We start from the raw sequence: 22,631 nt of genomic DNA, 5'->3' as shown, positions 1-22,631 counted from the left end.
TTAAATGTTACAATTCTCTACTAATAATAATACTTAGGGATTCTTGGTAAGTATCCCATTCACCCGTATGATAATTTTTGAACCATTTCCAAATTTTAAAAGAGATACTAGATGTGATAGTTAACTCTGTTATGAATTCACATGTAGTATTCTAACTTATAGAGACATGGATATTTTGTGTTACAATTCTCTGATTTTATACCATTTAGATTATTAAAGGAACACATTTTAAATTTAAATATTTTCTTAATATTATCAGGGGTCTGTCTAGGTTTTTCTGAGAGGTACCTATTTTGTGAAAATTTAGACATAATTTGTGAAAAATTAAAAATTATATTAAAAAATCAACACAAAAATATGGTAAAAATATGAATTTATCATGTCTTAAGGGATACAAAAATAAAATTTTAAGAAAAGTATTTTGTGAAACTACCGTTTTTCCTAAAGTTGATTTTGTGAAACTACCGTTTTTCCTAAAATTGAATTTGTGAAGGTACCGCTAAACGGTAGTAAATTCGGCCTGGACAGACCCCTGATTATACATTAAAAAGAAATACCTTCATCCATTCAGATGGTACTTCCATTCGTTGAATTGATAGAACTTGTGAATAGAATGCTTCAGTCATCATTTGTTTACCTATTATTACATCCTTTAAATTTTGTAATGACTCAGAAACCACTTTTAATAAGGAGTTGTATTGTCGTACCTTAAAAATCACACAAACTGTTAGTAATAATTCTTATTAGACTAAAAATAATGAAAAGTAAGTTTATCTAAATTAGTAGATTTAGCTGAAAACAGAAAAACACATTCATAAGTTAGACAGATTCTTACATTATTTAACAGTTTAGTTAAAGGGTCTTTCTCTCTTCCCTCCTTTCTCTCTCTATCCTCTATTACTAATTTTTCTTTAAATTTCAAATCAGGGGTGTAGTTGCTTCAGAATGCACTGGTACAGTATTCCAGTGCTTTTTTTCTTAGCTAAAACATGATTCTAGAACTTCAAATTTGAGTATTCCTTGCTTTCAAATTTTTTTTATAAATTTTTAGTTTTCTCAAAAATGCATTTTATATTTTTCTAAATTTTTGTTTCTTTAAATACAAATTTCTAGCTACATTAATCTCATTGGGTTGAACTATCATAAGGAAATCTTGATGAAGACCACTAAAGTCAAACTTGAAAGAGACTCCTAAAATCAATTCCTGTAATTTGAGTTGTTTTTTACAATACACAATGATCAGGAGCAAAAAAAAAAAAACTTCTTATTGAAAAGTAATGCAATAGCTCTTTCACTCCTTTTTTAATTAAAAAAAATTTGATATTGAAAAAAAAAATTCTTCAGTGTTTTGTTCTCTTCTTTCAGGTAGTAAAGAGAATAGTTTTGTTGAAGTTCAAAAAAAAATGTACATTCTTACTTTTCCAAATAATAATAATAATAAATCACAAAGTTGCAGTTTATTGAATTGCTCAGAACTGTTCTTCTTTAATATAATTTTAGAGAAATGATTTTATTTTAATTCACTTAATTATTTTTTACATAATTTAATTTTAGAGATTAAAAAAGAGGAAATTGTGAATCCAATGAAAAATCTCATGGGTATTAACTGCAAATTCATCTTATTTACAGTGAAAAAATAATATGTGTAGGCAGAAAAATTAAGCTCCAATCTTCATAAATATAATTGTATTAAAAGTTTAGTGTCCTAAATTTTAATTTCTAACTCCTACTTATATCTCAGTTGTAAGTGGCACTAATCAGTATAATGTTATTCACAATTGTGATAACCTTTCTTGATTTAAATTCATTTTTAAGAGAACATAAATAGAGTTATGTTCTTTTTACTTTGTAAGTTCAGTATAGTTTTATATAAAAGAAAAATGAGTTGTTTGTTTAAATTTTCGTTTATATTACTACTTAAAATATATTAATGTGCTCTTTGAATACAAACAAAATGCCAGACAATTTTTCTATATGTACATAAACATTGCTTAAACAATACAAAACTGCTATGTTTAAGTATCTAGTGAATGAGTGCAGTGAATACAGATTGTTAAATTATCCAAAAGCTATTTCTGGGAGTTGGTGCACCACAACAGCAGGGGTCAGTAGACCTCTAGAATATGTATTTAGAATCTAGTCCTCCAGGAAAACTTCTACCATATGCCTTATTATTCAAAACAATAGTTTAAAAATAGTTGTATTGGACAAAAAAATGACATTTTATTATTAGACAATGAATTGTTATTTTCAAAGAATTACTATAAATTAATTTTTAATTGTTCAGAACTATTTTTATCAGATGAATTTTGCATAAGCATACATTTGAATTCATTTAAAATTTGTCAGTATTTTTAAAAATATTTACTTAATGAAAGTTATCTTTTTAAAATTTAAGATTACAAAAATATTTATAGTTCAAGGAACAAAATACTGAAGTTTTAAAATAAATACATACAAAATTGTTGAATCATTAAAAAATAAAATAAAAACTTACTTCCTGGATTAAAACGTAAGTGTACGGCTCAGGTTTCCTTTTTAGCAATTTCATAGCAGCATTAATATTTAGAAAATCAGGAATTTCTTCTTTAATTTTTGTAATGATAAACAATACCTGTAAGAATTGTTATTTTAAGGATGTGTTGAAATTTAAAGTTGCAAATCAATGTAATATAAATATAATACAAATATATACATACATATCACTCCTCTTCAAGACCAAATACAAATTGAGAGTTCAAATAAATTTATAAAAAAATTTTTCTCTCAATTAGAATTTCACAAATTTTAACTTCTTGCAAATAGTAATCATGGATTTTATTACTGTAATATATGTTATTGAAATTTTAGCTTTACTTGAAAATTAATGAATAAAACATGTTAACTTTTGATTAAATTATAATTATTTGGAAACATCAACAATCTTTCAAATTTGGTCTATTGGCGGGTGATTAAAGAGAATAGAAGTTGAACAAAACACTGAATACAGTGCATAAAATAAATTATAAAAAAATCCTATTATTTTAAATAGTTTTTAACAATTAAAGCTAATCTTCAAAGTTAAATACATTATTCTAATGATTTCTGTTTAAAATAGTTACCTACAAGTAAATAAAAACCATGAAATTTTTTTTAAATTTGAATAATTCTAATGTTAAGCCACTACGTGGCATTTTTTTTTTAAATTCTATTTATATGGTTTCCTAGGGGAATGCTTAAATTTTAATATTCTTTTATTTTTATCAAAGTTATAGGATATTGAAACTCGTTAAAATGTCTGGCTAGTAATGAATAGTAGCTCTAAAAGTATCAATGTACAATTTAAATTACTAATTAAAAAAATATTCCACCAAAATTTGAATTAAATCACATACTATGGATATTATAGCAAATTTTTCTATTAGGCACAATTTACTCTTGAAACTTAATCAAATAATTAAATGTTACAAAGTCATATCAAGCTATGATGAACAAAAATTATTTCCTCACCTCGGGCTTAATGTTTACTTCGAGAATTTTCTGTCTTCTTATTTTCTCCATGTCTTTCAGCAGTCTTTCTGAATCATACATTTGGCATGGTATTTCTGCATTTTTGTGCTGCCCAAAAACTTCAGGTACATCCCTAGTAGGTAGTTTTCTTATTGACTCTAAATATAACTGAATTGGGCCATCATCTGGAACAGCATAATTTTCCACTGGTGCCAATCTGAAATAAATAAATAAAAAATTTAAATAACTCATTTCATTTGTAGTATAATATTCAATATCAAATAATACTTTTAAATGTCATGTTTCTTGAAATAGTGACAAGAAAATTATAAACACATAACAATATTTACATATATTTTTCAGAAACATCATCACTAATATATTGGTTGTAATAGTCAAGCATGAGTTCTTTATCTCGTCTATTTGTGAAATGGCCTCCATAAATGATTTCGGCTATCATTTCCTGCAAAGCATCCCAAGGATCTTCTCTGTATTCTTCTAAATACAACTGTAACAAATCTGATGATACCTACACAAAAAATAAAAAAATGATGTTACAGTTTATTCCTGGGATTCTCGAGAATGAAGCTGGATCTTTTTATATTTAACAATAAACAAACTACCGAGCTACGTATTGTTTTTATTTAAAAGAATTGAAATTATTGACTCACAATTTTACTGTTTTTAGTTCATAAATTACTGATTGGCCTTATTCCAATTTATAAAACAAAGATTTTGCTATGATAATTAAAAATGTAAAACATAGTAGAAAAGTATAGGCATGTAAAGACAACAAAGAATTTTTTGAATATTGGTGAATTTTCCATTGAAAAATAGCGTAAGTAAATTTCAAATTTGTCGAATTTTAAAACCCACAAAGAAAATACATTAATAATTGATTCATTACAGCCACATATAAAGAATTAATAATTTTAAATACTAAAAGCAACTATCAAAGATGTATTCTATGGTCTATATAAAAAATTTGATAAAAGAAAAGAAAATTTTTGCAATTTTCTAATGAAACAGATTTTTTTTTACATAAAAATTAACTCATGTAAATTCAAAGTTTATGTTATTTAAAATATGTTTTGAACAGTGTATATATTTTATCCTTAAAAAATTACATTATATTTTCTTAATTAATGAAATAATAAAAACAAAATTTCTAAAATAATTCATAAGCCAAACTTAATGATTTAATGCTTAAGATATTGTTTGACGAAAAAATTTGCTGTAAAAAAAGTCAAATTAATTGGCAGCTTGAAAATGTAAGATTATTTTTTCTCATAAACTTTTCTCTTTATACTTTTCAGGAAAAAAGAATTCAAATATGATATGAAATGTATGTTAAAATAAAGTATTCATTTACTTTTTAATTACATTTATTAATAAAAAAACGTTAAACAAAAATTAAATTAAATAATATTTAATTAAACTTATTGAACATTAAAAAATACTGTACTTGTAGTGAAGTTATTATTATAGTCTTAATCCTTTTTTTCTCAAAAACAATTAATATTCCCATTTCAAACAGATTTTTAAAAACTCACATAAAAAAAACATGCATAAAAGAATTTGGTTAGAAATCCACAGTTGGTCTATTTCCTACAGTTAGATAACTAGGCTTTAGAAAAAAATAGTTACATGGATGAATTTTTATACACTTACTTTAAAATCAGAATATGAAAACTCATAAGTGCCATTCCAACCGAGGTTTTGAAAACGTTTCCTGCATAGAAGAATTGAGTGAAAAAAGCCCAAAGAGTACAGCAAGCTTTTGAACCTTAATTCCAGTGAAGTGAAATCACTGCCTGCATTTGATCCATACTTGTGATATAAATCTAACATATTAGCTTGGATACCCTAGAAAAATGTAATTTGAAATTTAAGTGAAACCTAAATCAAACACATTGTTGAAATATTAAAGATTCATTCACAATAGTTTTCTTTAAAGATTGTCATTTTTATACAGTTTAATCATTTTTTAAAAAAATTACTAAGATGAGAAAAATAATTTTATATTATACTTTTAAGTACACATAATTAAATATGACTCTTTTATAAGGAAGCGATGTTAGTTGAAACACATCTAATACTTCACTGTGTAAACACTTCTTATACTCAGTTGCCATATTCTAGATAAAAATAATACAATAATGGTGCTGTCTACAATTTTTACTTCATTTAAAATTTTTCATTTTTATTTTTTTAATAAATTAATAAGATGTACAGTGAATTATTTAAAAAAAAATCAAAGACTTTTTATCTTAATTATTAGATTTACACATAGTAAAATGCAATCTTAATGGTTCAAAAACAGATGGTTATTAATTAGTACAGACAGTCTTTCAAGCTATGAGGTCAAGACACAAAATTATATTTCCTCTGAAAAAACAGATCTTTTAAATAAATATACTTTTAAATTACTGATCCCCAAAATATGGAGGTAGGTTCTATTGGGAAATAAAATTTTATAGAAATTTATCTCAGTTTAAAAAAATTTAAAAAAGACTATTTTTTAAAGTTTTAATTCCTAATTTGATTCCATTCCTCTTTTGAATTTTGTCACTTAAAATTACATAGCTTAAAACTATGGAAAATTTTGCACATCCTACAATTAAAAAAGAAAAATTCAACTATTTTGAATTAAAATGATAAAAATAAATTTGTAGCATGCAATTATTTTTAGAGGAACAAGTTTTACAGGTGTATGCAAAAATGTATTGAGTTCCTTAAATAATACTAGAGATATGGTGAAATATATAAAAACTAAAATAAACAACGACCAAAATTTTGACTGTACATCATACAAAAGGGAAATTTCAAGTTACAGCTAATCCGCTGTCCATTCTTTGAAGATTAAAAATTTAGTTTTGTCAAAAAGATATCTGATAACAACAACAAAAAAATATTAATCATAAAAGGAACATATTTGAGTCTGATTAAGTAACTTAAAATATCATCTAAACTAATTAACTTGGATATTTAAGATTCCCTCTTCAGCCATAATTAAATACAATTTAGAATGTGAAATCTTAATCAAAGGATCAGAAGTTATTCAGTTGTTCTGCTTTTTATTAACTGCATTGTACAGGAAGACAAAGAACAAACAAATTGATTTCAGCGATGAGATCAATGTGTTTGTTTCTAGAGGATAATTGCTCAAAAATTGATCATTAAAAGTTTGACATTTAATTCACCTGTAAAGTGATTGTTTCAAATGGAAGTTGAGTTAAATATAGATTTTAAAGGTATTGTAGAAGGAAAGTGCGAAATTTAATTAACATTATGTATTCTAGAATAATAGATTCAATAGGGTATAACTAAATCTAAGATTAAAAAAAAACAAAGGATTGCTGGAGAACTTTGATACAGAATCAAAAAAGAATTTAACTCCCAAAACAGTTTTTCCTTCGAAAGATCTTTTGAAATTGGAGGCAATACAATTCCAATATTGAAATCTTTCTCAAAAGTACCCAATTTAAAAAAATAACATTATACTACTTTCACTGTTCATAGGACATAATTAAGCAATGATCAAATTACTACTTGAATAATTACTCTATACATTTTTAGTTCCAAATTAAGGTTTTTAAATTCTGGTACTGCATCTAGTTTTTAACTTGATATTTTGGTGAAAAATAATGAATTTTTGAACTGTTTGACTTCCAAAGTACCTGCCAGTGGTTAAATATTTTTAATTTACACAGTAAAAAAAAGCTTAATTTGAACATAAAGATTTTTGGATTAAGGTGATTATTTAAATACCTTTGGAGAATCCAATGATAATACGATACTATTTAGTAGAATAGAAGAAGGAAATGAATCTATTGGAGATGACGAAAGCCACAAGCGAAAATTTGGATGGGCTTTAACTGTTTGGAGTATACTAACAATTTTTTCTAATGTTGGTAACCATGGTTGTAATAGATGAGCATTTGAAATGAAGGCCCAGTCTCCCTATATATAAAAAATAACAATTAAAAAGGTAGCTGTTACTTTGCAAAGCATTATAGATACAAATTTATACATTTGAATGAATGCATATATGAACAAGTTGTTTTACATTACAATATTCAATAATGAACAGTAAGTAGTTCATTTCAGAGTTACTTCTTCATATATATTGATAACATACAATAAGTAATATAAACTAAATCACATGAGATAAGATTCATATCAAAATAAAAAATCTAATATGCTTAAAATCAAATGAGCTATTTATTTTACTCTAGCATTTTATAGGTTTTTTTTAAACAAGAAGTAAATGGATAACAAAATTTTTTAATAGTTACAAACGAAAACCAATGTGGCTATTTCAAAACCAAGTTCACTTTACTTCAATCCTATTTTGAAAGCAGCTTGCGCTGATAACAGTATTAACATAACATATTTTAAGTGATAGCTGGGTCATGAATTAATAAAAGTTCTATTATAAGCAGTCTAACTATGGCAATTATTCATGGGTTTCTATAATGTAACTCAAATAAGAAATAGATAAACTGTAACAGTCTGCTATAAAGGAATGCTGTTGTCACAAAGGAATTCATAAGTTTCCTTGCCATCGGAGTCAAATTACAGATGCTCAAACAATAGTAGTAAAAAAATAACATTTATAGGACGTAAACCAAGTGTTTGACATAAATTGGTATATCAATAAAATTCATTACATTTTCCTAGTAGTGGTCAATAACAGAAAAAGCAATACATTTAAAAATTTCTAATAATTTGGTACAATAAAATATTCCATAAAAGTAAATTGTGTTTAAAAAAAATCAGAGTTTAAAAAACTAAATATGTAATAACTTTATGTAAAGAGATTATTTATTTTAAATAATAACTACAGAAAAGAAAAAAGTGTTTTAGTTACCACTTTGATGGAGTCTACTATCAATTGTGAGGCCAAATTACCCTGTCTTTCTGCCAGAGATAACACACGGTATTTAGTGTTACGTTCATGAGCATGGTTTGAAATAATCTGTTCAGCATGCTATAGACATAGATAAATTTAACACAGTTCATAATAGAAAAATTGATTTAGGTAGAATAAAATTTGAATTTTAATATTACTCACAGCATCTGATGAAACAGTAAATAAGATAAGAGGTTTTTTAGCAGAAGATTCTTCAAATATTTCCCTTATATCTATTTCAGGGTAAGCAAGAAAGCTGTGAAGTGAAGAAATAATTTACTAGAAATACTTCTACTGAAATATATTTGACAGATTATTTCATTAAAACTTCTATTCACAAAGTTTTCTTTTTATTTTAACATTCAAATGTTGATTTTTGAAACATTCAAATGCATTTTTTAACTTGCTTTGTTTCTTTAAAAAAAGTTTGATGACATTTAATTTTGAACTTGTCTTCAAAAATATAATATTTAATTAAATATAAATTGAATATTTTAAATAAAGCAATACAACGAATGTAACACAAATAACCATTTTATATGCTTATAATTACGTAAACTTCATAGCTCATTGTTTTTTTCCCCATTTAAATTTAAAACATTTGTAACAAAAATCAGTAAAATTACAAATAAAAAGTATAATTTACAAGGTAAAAGAAAGTTTTTTTTTTACTCTTTAGTCCTTTACTTCCTTTAATAGTTAATTTTTTGAGTTAGAAATCTTTTTAGTGTCTCATACAGCAGTGGCATCATTGATAGATAAGTATGTAATATCTATCAATATATAATATCTATTAATATATAATATTATATCAAAGTGGAGTCCAAAAGCTGTGAGTGCTTGAGGGTGAAATAACTGGCCACCAAAGATGGCTAGCAATGGACTAATAGATCTGTATCGATTTATAGAATAAAATAAAGATGCTAAAGCATTTTAATAATAAAAGGAAGAATACAATGATTTACAAATAGCAAGAAACCTGTTTCTCAGCATTATATGGGAACTTAAAAAAAAATCTTCAAAAGAAGATTGAGTTTAAAGTTTGAGTTACAAGATAAATTGAGTTTAGATCTATAAGAAAAACAATCATTAAATCTTTTATAAATATAACAAATAAAAACACAATGAAAATTACAGACTCTTTATTATATTTTTCTAAAGTAGAGATTTTATACTAGAGTTTATGCAAAATTATAACTAAGTGCTTAATAAAATAGAAATTTCCGTAAAAAAATCTATTCAAAATGTACTTGGATTAATTAAAAGAATATTAAAAAATTGCATAAAAAACCTTAGAAATACATACAGTTACTTTTTAATTTTAAAATCAAATCAGGGTAATTTTTTCTAAAATCTTATATTTTACTATGTAACTAAAACTGTAAAGCTTTTCAAATTAATTAAAATAGTACAATGTAAAATAAACACCTTCTTAACTAATTATTAAAAACAAAAATAGAAATGTATACTGTAATAAAAATTTCCACAAACTAAAGCTAAGAAGTATATATATTTAAATATTTAACACTTTCAGATGAAAAATGATAATATTTTTACTTTCGGCCAAGATTATTGGCAATTAAATTGCTTATACAATTTATTATTCTATCAGGACGTAGACATCGAATAAGAAGAAGTTTCTCAAATTCAGAGCAGATATTTCTCCAGTTTCCTAAAAATTTAATGAAACTAAATTACAAAAGCACTTTGAAATTTTCATTCATTAACTAAATATTAAAATCGAAATTTAACTTATAATTTATGATATCCATTAATTTTTAATGGATAATTATCAAAAATAAATTAATTTTATTATTGCACTACAAAAAACCTTAAGTAAATGTAACTTTTTAGAACTATTGCCTATGTACAACAAATTCACAAACTTAGGTGAAGGGTGCTTTTGTTTTTCATGTGAGGAAACAAAACATTTCATAATTTGCGACATTCAGCATTACAGATTTATTACCAGTGTTTACTCTTTTAACACTTTAATGGAATAATCATTTGAAATAATATAGGCAAGTTATGTTGGTGCAACATTCTACAGTGTACAAAAAAAAGAACAACCTGAATAATTTTTGATGTATTGATTGCATTTTCTTGCACTAAGATTCAATCTTAATGGTTTGAGGGCCTTACCTTAAATATGTTAATTAATTAGTGCAGATCATATTTAAAGTTACAAAATTAAACACAAAAGCGTACTTGGATGAATATACCTTTTTATCGACGGGTTCGGATTTTTGACCCTTAAAAATATGGGGGCATGAAAATATGAATCATAAATTTAAAGATAAACAAACACAGACAAATTATAATAAGCATAAACACTTTGCCGTGATAAAAAAAAGTAAAAACTATGAAAAGTTCAATTTTGAAATAAACGTCTGCACACACATCTTATTTACTTCCTTTGAATGCATTTACTCGTTTTTTATATTACTTTATTTATTCATACTTTATTTCATTAATTTATATAAGTTCGTGATATGTAAATTAATACACAAATATACTTTGAATTTCCTTTTTAAGCATCACAGTATGATAGTTCTTTTTGGTAAAATTGTAAATTAATTAATGTATTTCTTTTTTTCTTACTATATCTTCCTTTTATTTTATTTTATTGCTAGTAATGACTGATATATTGTCAACTGACATCAAATTTGAAATGAAATTTAGCTCACATTAATTAAGTATATACATTTATTCAAAATCCAAAACACCACAGCAATATTAATTTTAGTTAACAGTACATAAGAATTACCTGGAAGTAATTTATTTTCTGGTTCTTGGGAAGAGTACCATTCATACCATAATTTTGGAGCTTCATCAAATGATACCGTTATACCAAGAAATTTTGGTAACAATTCCAGCTGAATAATTTGGTTCCAGCTCTCTTCAGACAACCAGTGAGAGCATGGATTCATGAGTTTATTTTTTTCACCACTTTCCTAAATAAAAATTGAATGAAATCTAAAACAACAATCATATAAAATGTTTGTTTGCTGCTATTGTACTAATCTTGGTTTTAATTTTTATCATAGATGGCATAAAGCAAGCACTAATTATTTCACTTTAAGAATGGCATTGTAGCAAACATTTCATAAACCATCTGTTGTTACATATATATGAGAGTTTTTACGAATACATTTCCCTGTAACATAGGGTAAGTAGTGTTAGATTGATGTATAGAGTTCCTTTAAGGTTGGTTCATGAAGATACTGTTTAAGGAGACTTATTATTTCATTCACTGTGACATTTCACAATAAAAATTTAAAAATAAAAAAATTTATTTTATTAAATGCACCTCATTTACAAAAGATAAAAATTTTTACTATTACTCCTAAAGGTAACTGGAAAAGCTATTCAAGTTAATAAAATAAGCTATATCCAATTTAAAAAAGTGAGATTTTTCTAAAAAAATACTTTGTTAAGCTACTTTGTATAAACATGCAATAATAATGTTTGACCTTAAATGAAACAGATCTTAAATGGTAAAAACGTAATAGTTAAAGCCAAAATAATTTTTTAAAACATTTGATTTATTATTCTTTACTACTCTAGCTTTATGTTATCAGATTAAGAAAACCAGTTTTTAGAAGTTTACATCCTATTAAAATAAACTATATTCAGTATAATTTGGAATAGTATTGCTCGCTGCCAATTTTTTAATTCTTAATTTATTGATGATTAAAAAAATTTATCACAATCAACAAAATTTTCTGATATTTATCCTTTTTTTAAGGGGGGAGGGGTAAAAACTTATTGCCCCACAACCTATATTAAATTCCTTGATACTATAATAACAAATATCTTTTTTTGTATAGTAAGTTTTATCAGCACAATACCATACCACTTGCATACTTTAAGGTTCAGGTAAAACATTTTGAAATTATATCTTAAATTGATCAACAGTAATTACGGGTGAAAAAACAGTGACATATGAAAAAATAAATTTTTCAGTACTGTTCTGGAAAATTCCTACATTATTAAATATTGAAAATAGCACAAAAAAATTAATTAAACATTAAAATGTATATTAGATGTAAAAAATCAATAAACAAATAAAAAGGAAAGAAAGAAATTCTGTTACCTTTCCTCCATGGATAAAAAACTCATACTCATCAATGCCAAGTTTATGATCAGCCAACAGAATCTGTGTACACATGTGGAACAAAAAGAGCAGAGCATGTTTATTAAGAACACACCTACAAGCATATCTGAAAAAGGTTTCAAATATTAATTTAAACTAATTTATACAAATTTAAAGACAATAAAAAATACATTAAAATTACATTAAAGTTACAATAATCATGAACATCAAAAGATAAAATTGCTTTGGTAAAGCAAACCTTTCATAAAATTTTAATTTATTATTTTCTTTAAATAAACCAATATCAGTTTAGGCATAACTAAAATTTTAAGCATCTAAGTATTTTCATGCAATGGCACTATATCTATTACAGCTAAATTGGTTTCTGTTTCGACAAATATATGCATAAGAGGTTATAGAATTGAATGAATTATAGTCTTGTATATAAATAGCTTACCTATAAACAGAATACTGGTGAAAAAGATTTACTTTCTTGATTCTGCCCGAAACCTCGGGATCCTTCTGTGATTTTTGTATTGAGTTCAGAAACAAATCAAGGTATGAATCCAAAGCAAACATATAAATTAAATTGACTTTATTCATGTCAGCAAGCACAAAATACAAAATTGATGCCAATTTTGCACATGGTCTGTATTCCTATAAGAAAAATTTATATTTGATTCTAAGTCTGCATGAATATTTCTTTTACATTATAACTTGCCATCTTAGTTGTTTACATGCAGGTTATTAATTTCATGATAATAAAAACCCTGTTTAACCTAAATCTTTAGTAATTAAAAAATTTATGACTAATACATAATTTCAGAAATAAAATTACCTGATCTTTGGAAATACTTCAGAAAAATTTAAACATTCAAGATAACAATTTAAATATATATTAGAATTTTTCCTAAAAAAAAGATGAAATTATAATGATATTAGATTTATTAAGAAACTATATCAATAAAGACATCGCATAAAAATTCTACTGAAGTATAGAATTTTTTGAAGGGACAATTGTAAAAAACAATAGAATTATTAAATTTAAATGTTAATCACTGATAATTAGTTAACTTTTAACACTAGAATCAAATACCCTGTCAATTCCAGTTCTCCCAGGGAACTCTGTAAGGGTTCAGCATACATACTAACTTGAACTTATATTATTAGATTAGTACTGCATTGAAAAAAGTGACTTAAATATTATAAATGAAGTTAAAAATTACTAACATCTCTAGCCTGATCAATTCGAACTTCAGTTTTTTGGTTTGATGTTAATTCCATTTCAACTTCATTTGATTCAGACTTACATTCTTGGAGAGCATGAACCAACACTTCATCTTCTAACAAAGAGCCTTCTGCTTTGCTTAATAATCTGAAGAGAAAAAGTTTCTTAAATCTAAAGCTTAGAATAGGCTATTTATTAACATATTATTGTGAACTTTGAGCCAATAGTAATTTCATAAATAAAAGTAAGGTTGTTTAATGCACTGATATTTCTGTATAATTGCAATTATGCATTTTTATATGAAATTAATACGCTAATTTAATTTATATAAAATATGTAATGAATTTGAATATTTAAATAATGACAGATAATACTAATAATGATATTTAGTATCATTTTTACTATGAATAATAATCTAGTTGCCCTGTTTCATTCATAGACAATTTGTTTCTCTTTCATATTTAATTAACTGATGAGAATGATGACTGCAATTTTCAATACACATTTTCTTGTGTTGTATTAAATAATATTGTATTAAAAAAACCGAGATTTTGAAAAATATGCGAAAATGAGTAGTAATAACTGCCAACAAATCAATTGAACAAACGATTGAATTATCGCATCAAATAGTGAATACTCAAGTACGCGATTTGAATTTCCTGTATCACAATAATATTGAGATTTTTACAACAATTGCAAAAAAAAAAGCGATCGAAAAGCTGCAAGGATTTAGCGCAAATCAAGAGCTTGAAAAAGTATTTACTCAAATGTGCAATTAGAATTTCTTGTTTTTTTAGATTTTTGTATGAAAATATCGGAATAACCAAGTGGATATCAGTATTAACTGTTAAAAAGTCGACTGAAAAGTGATAAATAGATTTACGAATTGAATTCTGCACGTCGTAATAATAATGTATAAAAAATATAGAAATAAAAAAAAATATCGAGAAAATTTGTAGCAATAATAGCCGATAAAAAGATAAGAACACAGCATGGATTTACGATGGTATCGACGCAAATCAAACACATCAAAAAGTGATTACTCAATTGCGCGATTCAAATTAGAATCAGAATTTAAAAAAAAAAAAAACAATGAGAAAATCAATTAGATAACTGCAAAATATATAAAATCAAAACACAGACTTATGATTATACTATTAAGCAAATAGTACTAAATAGATTACTGATAATCGCTATTAAAAGCTATAATATAGATAATCGCTATTGATCGCGTTAAGAAAAGATTACTGATAATCGCAATTTGAAATTTCCACAACATAAAAGTACATTAAAATTAATTCGATCAAAATGTAAGCAAATAAAAAAAAGGTAGATATATCACATTGAATCATTCTGCGCTTAAAAATCGGAATTTGCTACAAAATTGCTATTCATTAACACATAAATTTTTTTAAAAAATGAGAAAAACACCATTTTTTCTAGAGAACAATCTTTTAAATATTTGCCAATTCGGTATTTTAGATTATCAATTTCATACTTTTGTGTTTGTCTCAGAAGTTTGCTCAGTAGTTGGGTTTTCCTCTAGCAAATCTGCGTAAAAAAAGTAATTGCTCGTGAATTAGAGCTTAGGAAAAACTAAAAGAAAGTGCTGGGAAAGGCAGATTAAATGTCTTGTTAATGAGATTTTGTCTAAGTAACGAAATAGAAATTTTTGTCGGAATATAAATAATTGATTTGCGTAAGTCCGTGAATCAATGGTTTCAAAATTTGCAGAATTTTGCAAATTAGCGGAAAAATTACATGTTGAGTACCATAAAATGGCTAATACCTTTAATCAGTGTTTTAATAGTCACTTTACATATGATAATTAGTACAGATGGTAATTTAATTTACAAAATCAGCTTCATCCTTTAATCTAATTGCACAAATCAAAAAGCTTCTGCTGCTAAATATTGCTTGCTCACCCAAAAATAATTCAGAATTATAAAATTAAAATATTTCTATACTATAGTAAATAGTTACCTAATAGCTAAGATAATATCTTAGCAAAAGAAAATTTACAGATTACATCAAAAGTTATTCAAAATGCAACATTTTTTTAAATTGTACAAGGACATGATATAACAGCAAGATTATTTTGAGATGACATGATAGCATTGGTGAAGTGAGTAGTACTTTTGCATATGAAACTGTCAATTCAGGTTTCATTCTTGAAAGATAAGTCGTTCGTAAGAATTAAAAAAAATGAGTAGCAAGTTAATTGAAATGGTTTAATGGGATAAAAGAAATAATTTGAGGAACAGTTACTACTTGACTGATTGACATCAGAACCTGCAAAAAGTTGCTTCTATAAAAGTAAGCACGACATAGACAGACTAAAATCTTTTCTAAAGCAAATATTTTTAGGTGAATCTTTTAGATTTGTAATGCACAAAAAATATTTCAAAAAAATATATATACACTGTGATTAACAAAAGTTAGGTGGACTGCAAAAAAGACATAATGCTAGATAATATCCATTTTAGCATTACTTTTCCATAAGCAATTTTTTTTAATACTATTTATCCAATCCTCAAATGAACAGTTCACTTAAAGGATAATAAAACAGAAACATTTACTTAAGAATTTTATCTTCAACAGCAGTAAAGCGTTTCTTGCAGTCGATAATGCCTTTTACGAGCTTTTCCTTAATGAGTTCTAAATCTGGCCGCTCATTTCTAACAATTATTGGCAAGAGTTGATCTTCTAGACCTATGCAATTATTAATTATTTGATAATAGATAAATAAGATCATACTAAATGTACTTGAAATGAAAATAAAATTAAAAGTATATTTTAATGATATGAGATTATTTCTCATAAGATGTTGTCAGTCTTATTAATAATCAATACATTGATTAGAAACAGAAAACTGTGACAAAAAAATAATTTTTAATTCAAAATAGCATTAATAATTAATTTGTTCTGTTTCATCTTACATCAAAGTTAATATGAAATATATAGTTATTTGTTTAGTGATAACAGAATTAACTTTTACAAAATAAAATTAGCCAAAGAAATAATTTTACCTTTTTGTTTTATAGTAAAATTCACAATAAAGAGTTCTTTAATGGCAAAAGAAGAGAAATCAGGATTGGATAATTTAGTTGACATAAATAAACGAAAGTTAGGATTCATCTTCATTTCCTTTCCATTAAAACAGATGTTTTGATTCTTTGACAGTTTCAAAAGAGAATTAATGATCAAATTTAGTTTAGGGTTCATATTTTCTATTAAAACTGGAAATCCTTCTGATATAGCCAGTTCCAATAGTGATAAATATTTTGGATCTTGATAATCAATATATTTCAGTTTCTATTGGAAAAATTAGAGAAATTATTAATATTTGCATATTTGGGATCATAGAAATAAAAAACTATTCACAAGAACACTGTTTTATTTTAAGAGCGATTGGGAACATAAACATTGTATTTTTTTTCCACTGAAATAAAAGGTTGGGAAAAAAATGGAGAACAGGTGGAAAAGAAGTAAAATAAAAAATATTATAGAATGCATTAAAAAAATTAAGATGACTACTCTGAATCAACCAATAACAATTTTTTTTAAATGTTGCTTCATGAGGAAAACAGTTTCATATCCCAAAGGTGAAAGTTGCAATTATTGGGCAATCTTCGTTATTTTGTATCTATTAACAGCAAGCCCTTCCTTTTGACTCTTTAGCATATTTTATGAAATTTGAAAATAGCCATCCTGACTATGAGCTTATTCAAGTTCAAACAGAGCACTTTTGTATGCAAATCAGAGGGATATTGTCTATTACAAGTGTTTAGTTTAAAGTTCTGGATGAACACAGTAGGCAGTTGCCTTATAGAAATTCAAAATTTCCAAGTTATGTAGACATTAAAAAATATTGCATAAATACAAAAAATAAACAAATTCAAAAATATTCATAGTAGAACTTGAAATTCAGTTGAAAGCCATTATGTGAAACAGCGTGCAAGGTGACCTAACAAGGAGATTCTTATTGAAATATCTCAAAATCTAAGAGCAAAATGGTTATAATCATGTATAGAAGAATGGCAAATATGTCCAAATTCAGGGCAAATTTTAGGTTTGCAGATTCTTTGATTTTTTTTATATTTAATCTCTTATTTGGATGAGTGGAAAATGGTTTGAGCAATTCAAAGTTTTTCGATGTTTTTATCAGAGATAAATGTTTATATCAACAAGACAACAACCAGCTAAACCTTGAAAAATGATATTACATGCTATATTATTGAGATCAAACAACATTTAACATCAAGTATAATTAAATATTTCATTCAAATAATTCAAGTCAAGAAAAGCAATTACTAGAAGTGCTATTAAGCGAGCATAATTAAAACTCAGTTTGTTTGATTATTAAATAAAAAAAATTTCATTATTAAAAAAAGAATTATTTGAAATTTAAAAAGGGTTTGTTTGGTAGTCATTTTTTTAAAAATTAATAAAATTTTAAATGTAAATTTTCTGTAAATAAATTTGCTGGTTTAGAAGTTTTGATTAAATTATTCAAATTGTTTGCAAAATTTTTTTATGCCCTGGTTCAAAAATATTTTTCAGAAATAAAAAGAAAATTTTATGATTTTTGAATATTTTCTCTGGATGTTATCTGAAGAAATTTTTATGGGTACCCTTTGTTAGAACATACTAGAAAGATAAGTAAAGAGGAACATAGTTTTTAAACTGAAAACTATCAGCCTTCATCATAAGTAGCATTTCTTATGAAACAAATAATCCCAAGAAAACTTAAGTAAAAATCAAAGATAGAGAAGCTATAAACTTGAAAAACTTTGCATATATTGATACAAAAACTACCTCAAAGAAACCTGCAGTACTCTTAAAAAGTTATAAAAAGATAAGCTATATTTTTATCACTTTGCACTAATATTAACTGAAATTATAACATTGTGTTTATAAATAACTTACATTTTTTACAGATAAATTTTTAATCCACTTGGCAGCATGCCCTTCAGGATCAACTAAAAAAGACCAGCTTAAATCTTCATTAACAATGGCTGCCCCCTCAAAGGAATATTGGTCACTAGGAAGCCCACACATTATCCAATCATTTAATACATCCTCTTCAACAAAAAATTCTGCTAAGCTGAATTCTTGATTAAAAGCAAACTTTGATGATATCTGAAAATAATTTTTCATAAATATTACTCTACACAAAACATATTCAAATTCAAATAAAAAATCACTCTTGAGCTACTACCAAAGCTAATTAATTAAGCTTATTCAATTTAAAATAGGAATAAAATGTATAACTAAAATATATTTTATTCAGAAACTCTTAACTTAACATTAGTATTATTTAAAGTACACAACTAATTTATAAAACTAAAAATATTTATACTTTAGTCTCAAATCTTTTCTTGTCTATAAACTGGAACAGAATTGTTAGAAATTTTGCAGTTGAGTGTTAAAAATATAGCATTTATTAGTTGGAACATAAAAATAGCACAAAACCTTTAAATAACAAATTGGAAATATATTTTCATAATTTTAACAGGGAGTGAATTGCAAACATTACGTTTATAACTTAATTTTAAAAAAAAAATATAAATGTAACAAGAAATTGACTAACTTTTGTTTTCCATTTTGTACTTATGTTAGAACGAAAATACTGATCATAGGGTCCAAGGTATGTCAGATATCCAGATGCAAGAAAACTATCCCCAATAACATAGTCTTTTTTCTCCTGTAGTGTCTAGATAAAATAGTAAAAAAGAATATATTTGCTTAATAAAAAATAAAAACCAATTATATGTTAGAATCAGTCCTGATTAACACCAGCCCTTGAGAATGGATGAATAATAATCAAACATATTAAAATAGAGTGTAGTGCATTTTAAAATATATACTTTTATAAAAAAATATTAGCGCTATTCTAAAAAAAAGAAGGAAAAATTAAAATGCAAGCTATGTTTGACAAAAACATTGATTTTATTAATAAGATATACAAATTTAGAATGCTATAATAAAACTAAATACAAATTGAAGTTTGAAATCATAAATATTTAGGTTCATCTTTTAGAAATGAACGAACATAAAATATATGAGGAAAATATTATTCCAGATAAAAGCTAGTTTTTATTTATTTGACTGTTTCGAATTCCACAAAGTGTAAAACAAAATTTAATCTAGTACTCTAACTTTATAATTTTGTAAATTTTATCAAAATCATAGAAATGTCCATGGCTTTAATCTAATATATATATTTATTTAAAAAAGACTATGATAAATACCTTTTAATCTATTAGTCAGGTTTTAATTCTGTAAAGCGTTAAAGTAATATATCAAAGCCATGATAATATATTATTATATGCACAATAGCTGACTGTAACCTTTGCTGAACATAGATATTTTTGTCCCCAAAGGGAAATTTTTCGAGAGTAACACAACAATATTTCTAAATTGAAACAAAAGAGAAAAAGAGACAAAGACATTTCTTAAATCTTGAACCCTGTATTTTTTCTGGTGAAAATATCCTCTAGAAGAGTTGCAGTTTAAACAATTATATTTAAAATGTTTGATGCACACATAAAAAAATAAAGTATTAACTTTTACATTGATAAATAAATAAATAATTAGAAATTATATTACAAATTGTTCATAGGAAAATCTCATAATAAAGAAAACACTATATGAAGAGAAGAAAAGAAAAAAATTACATCAAAAAATTTAAAGAAAAAGCTTTTTCGTATCATGAAGTAATCAGTGGCAAGCGAGGAGAGATTTTCTTGGATAGTAATTCATAAGTATGCAAACCAGGATTAATACTTAAAAATAAATTAAGTATTTCCAAATCAATTCCTTAATTAGGTCCTTAAATGTTCTGGTTTCATACTTTTCTGTTTTGGGTGTGTGTTATATTTTTACTGGCATATAATACTATTACAAAGCAATTCAATCTTAATAAAAACTATAAATAGAAGTTCTTTTAAATAAAAATTGCAACATAAATAAAGTGAAGTTCTGCGCTGCCAAAGAATTTTAGGTAATAATAGAATAAAATAAGTTTTTTTATAACCTTCCTTTCCTATGCAATAGAATGCAAATACAAGAAATGTTGTATTGCTTTCTCTAACAGTTTTTGAACTATAAAAATTGTTAGCTTATTGAAAAATATATATTTCATTTAAGTGGACCTTTAAATCAGAGCATACAAATGTCATATGAAATATAAACAGTTTTAAGACATAAAAATAAAATAGTTCTAAACATGTTTAAATCATAATGTACTGGAATGTCACAAAATTTTTAGAGCATATCATCATAATAAGAAACAAAAGTTGTTCTGGCACAAGTAGCAATAGATTTAAAATGACAAGTAAAATTTTCATCATTTCACTCTCTCTCTCAAAGCATAACCATACGCATAAAAAAATGTGTGCAATAAACAATTGAACTTAAAAAAGAAAATGCTGGCATTTTATCACAGAGGGTGTAAATAATGCTGGATATATATGTTAATTATTTTAAATATAATATCAATTTTAATAGATACATAACACATTTTCAAATTATAATAAAAATAAATAATCAAAGTGGATTAAAATAAGCAAATGATTTATTTCAACTAACTGAGTAATTTCTATGATTTATTCCATTACAATGTTATAAACAAATTTCCCACTGATGAATTTCCAGTTGGGACAAAAATAAAACTCCTAATAGGAATCTATGTCTTTACAATCAGACAACTGTGGGATAATAACTAAACAGTTTAAAATATAAATAATAACTTAATCTCTTGGTATCATTACAAAATACAGCCTAATAAATTTAAGGAAATCATTAGTTACTAAAAGAATTTTGTAATAATTAAAAAATTATACCTATTTTCAAAGTTACAGTGATTAAAAATATCTAAATGACCAAACTTACAGCAACTTTCAACTGCCACCTTTCCTTTTCAGAACGTAAACTTTCCATGATGCTTTCAGCTCTCGCCAACTTTAAAGCAAGTTCTTTTTCTTTGCGTGCATATTCTTCCTTTGTTTTCATCAGCAAATCATGCTCATGTTCTAACTGTGCAATGGCTTCATGAAGCTATTATTGGTATAATAAATAATACATAGTTAATTTTTAAGATTAATTAGGGTACAGTATTTAATTTTGCTAACAATGCAATAAAGTTAAAGGGAGAGAAACAGATTAGTTTTAATATTTCTATGACAGTTTTTATTTTCTTTTCTTTAATTAAACTAATTTGTTTGACATAAATAAAGGAAATATGAAAATCTTACTTTACGCACAATCTTACTTTAATGTCTATAAATCTAATGATTAACTACAGTACAACACTGATTTTTGTTCAGTTATCTAGGGTTGGTAATTTCAACATGACTATTAAGTTATACATTGAAAATAATTCCATTCGGTTCATTTTTAAAATAAATCAATTATAATGGTAGAGTTTCAGCTGAGTATACCTCACATTGAGTTGAGAAGAAAATTATTACAGCTCCATTATTTAGGATATAAAAAAATGATATTAAATATTTTTATTTTATAGCTTCTTTAATAACTTGGTTCCTGGAACACTTAATTCTCATTCTATCTCACCTTGCAAATAATTATAATTTTTTAAATACTATGAAAAACTTTTTATAGTAATGAAAGTCCTACTACAATACATCTAGCTGAAGAAGGCATTATTAAAATTTTCTATGCAAACATTTCATATTCTCATCACAGGAAAATAATTTAGGTTTTGCTATCCAAGCAATAATTGTTTTTAATTTCTGAGAAGGCATCTTATGGAAACTGTAGCAAAATATAATGAGATATGTAAATTTGAAACAGCATTTTAAAAATAACCACATATCTTAATAACCTTTCTTCAAAAATAACTGTAAAAGCATTTATAAGAAATAGCACATAAAAAAGCT

The 22,631-nt window shown here is 25.3% G+C and overlaps 1 protein-coding gene across 1 annotated transcript in view; it reads right to left on the bottom strand.

Moving 5' to 3' along the window:
• LOC107449012 (dynein axonemal heavy chain 2) overlaps positions 1–22,631 on the bottom strand; it is a 130,562-nt gene that overhangs the window by 9,456 nt on the left and 98,475 nt on the right. Inside the window, exons 57-74 of the mRNA XM_087163412.1 lie at positions 21,625–21,789; positions 19,322–19,444; positions 18,658–18,870; positions 16,758–17,043; positions 16,308–16,440; positions 13,731–13,875; positions 12,958–13,157; positions 12,501–12,627; positions 11,172–11,358; positions 9,962–10,076; positions 8,567–8,660; positions 8,363–8,482; positions 7,261–7,452; positions 5,161–5,355; positions 3,840–4,018; positions 3,490–3,706; positions 2,498–2,614; positions 558–707 (exon numbers count right to left, since the gene is read on the bottom strand). Coding sequence (XP_087019538.1) covers positions 558–707; positions 2,498–2,614; positions 3,490–3,706; positions 3,840–4,018; positions 5,161–5,355; positions 7,261–7,452; positions 8,363–8,482; positions 8,567–8,660; positions 9,962–10,076; positions 11,172–11,358; positions 12,501–12,627; positions 12,958–13,157; positions 13,731–13,875; positions 16,308–16,440; positions 16,758–17,043; positions 18,658–18,870; positions 19,322–19,444; positions 21,625–21,789 — 2,958 coding nt within the window. The remainder of the gene's footprint in view (positions 1–557; positions 708–2,497; positions 2,615–3,489; positions 3,707–3,839; positions 4,019–5,160; positions 5,356–7,260; positions 7,453–8,362; positions 8,483–8,566; positions 8,661–9,961; positions 10,077–11,171; positions 11,359–12,500; positions 12,628–12,957; positions 13,158–13,730; positions 13,876–16,307; positions 16,441–16,757; positions 17,044–18,657; positions 18,871–19,321; positions 19,445–21,624; positions 21,790–22,631) is intronic.

The sequence above is a fragment of the Parasteatoda tepidariorum genome, chromosome 1 (genome assembly GCF_982258835.1).
Source record: "Parasteatoda tepidariorum strain Cologne lab strain chromosome 1, Ptep-v5.0, whole genome shotgun sequence".
Taxonomy (NCBI): Eukaryota; Metazoa; Arthropoda; class Arachnida; order Araneae; family Theridiidae; genus Parasteatoda; species Parasteatoda tepidariorum.
Note: the sequence above shows the minus strand (reverse complement) of the source record. Positions and strands in the feature narration are given on the sequence as shown.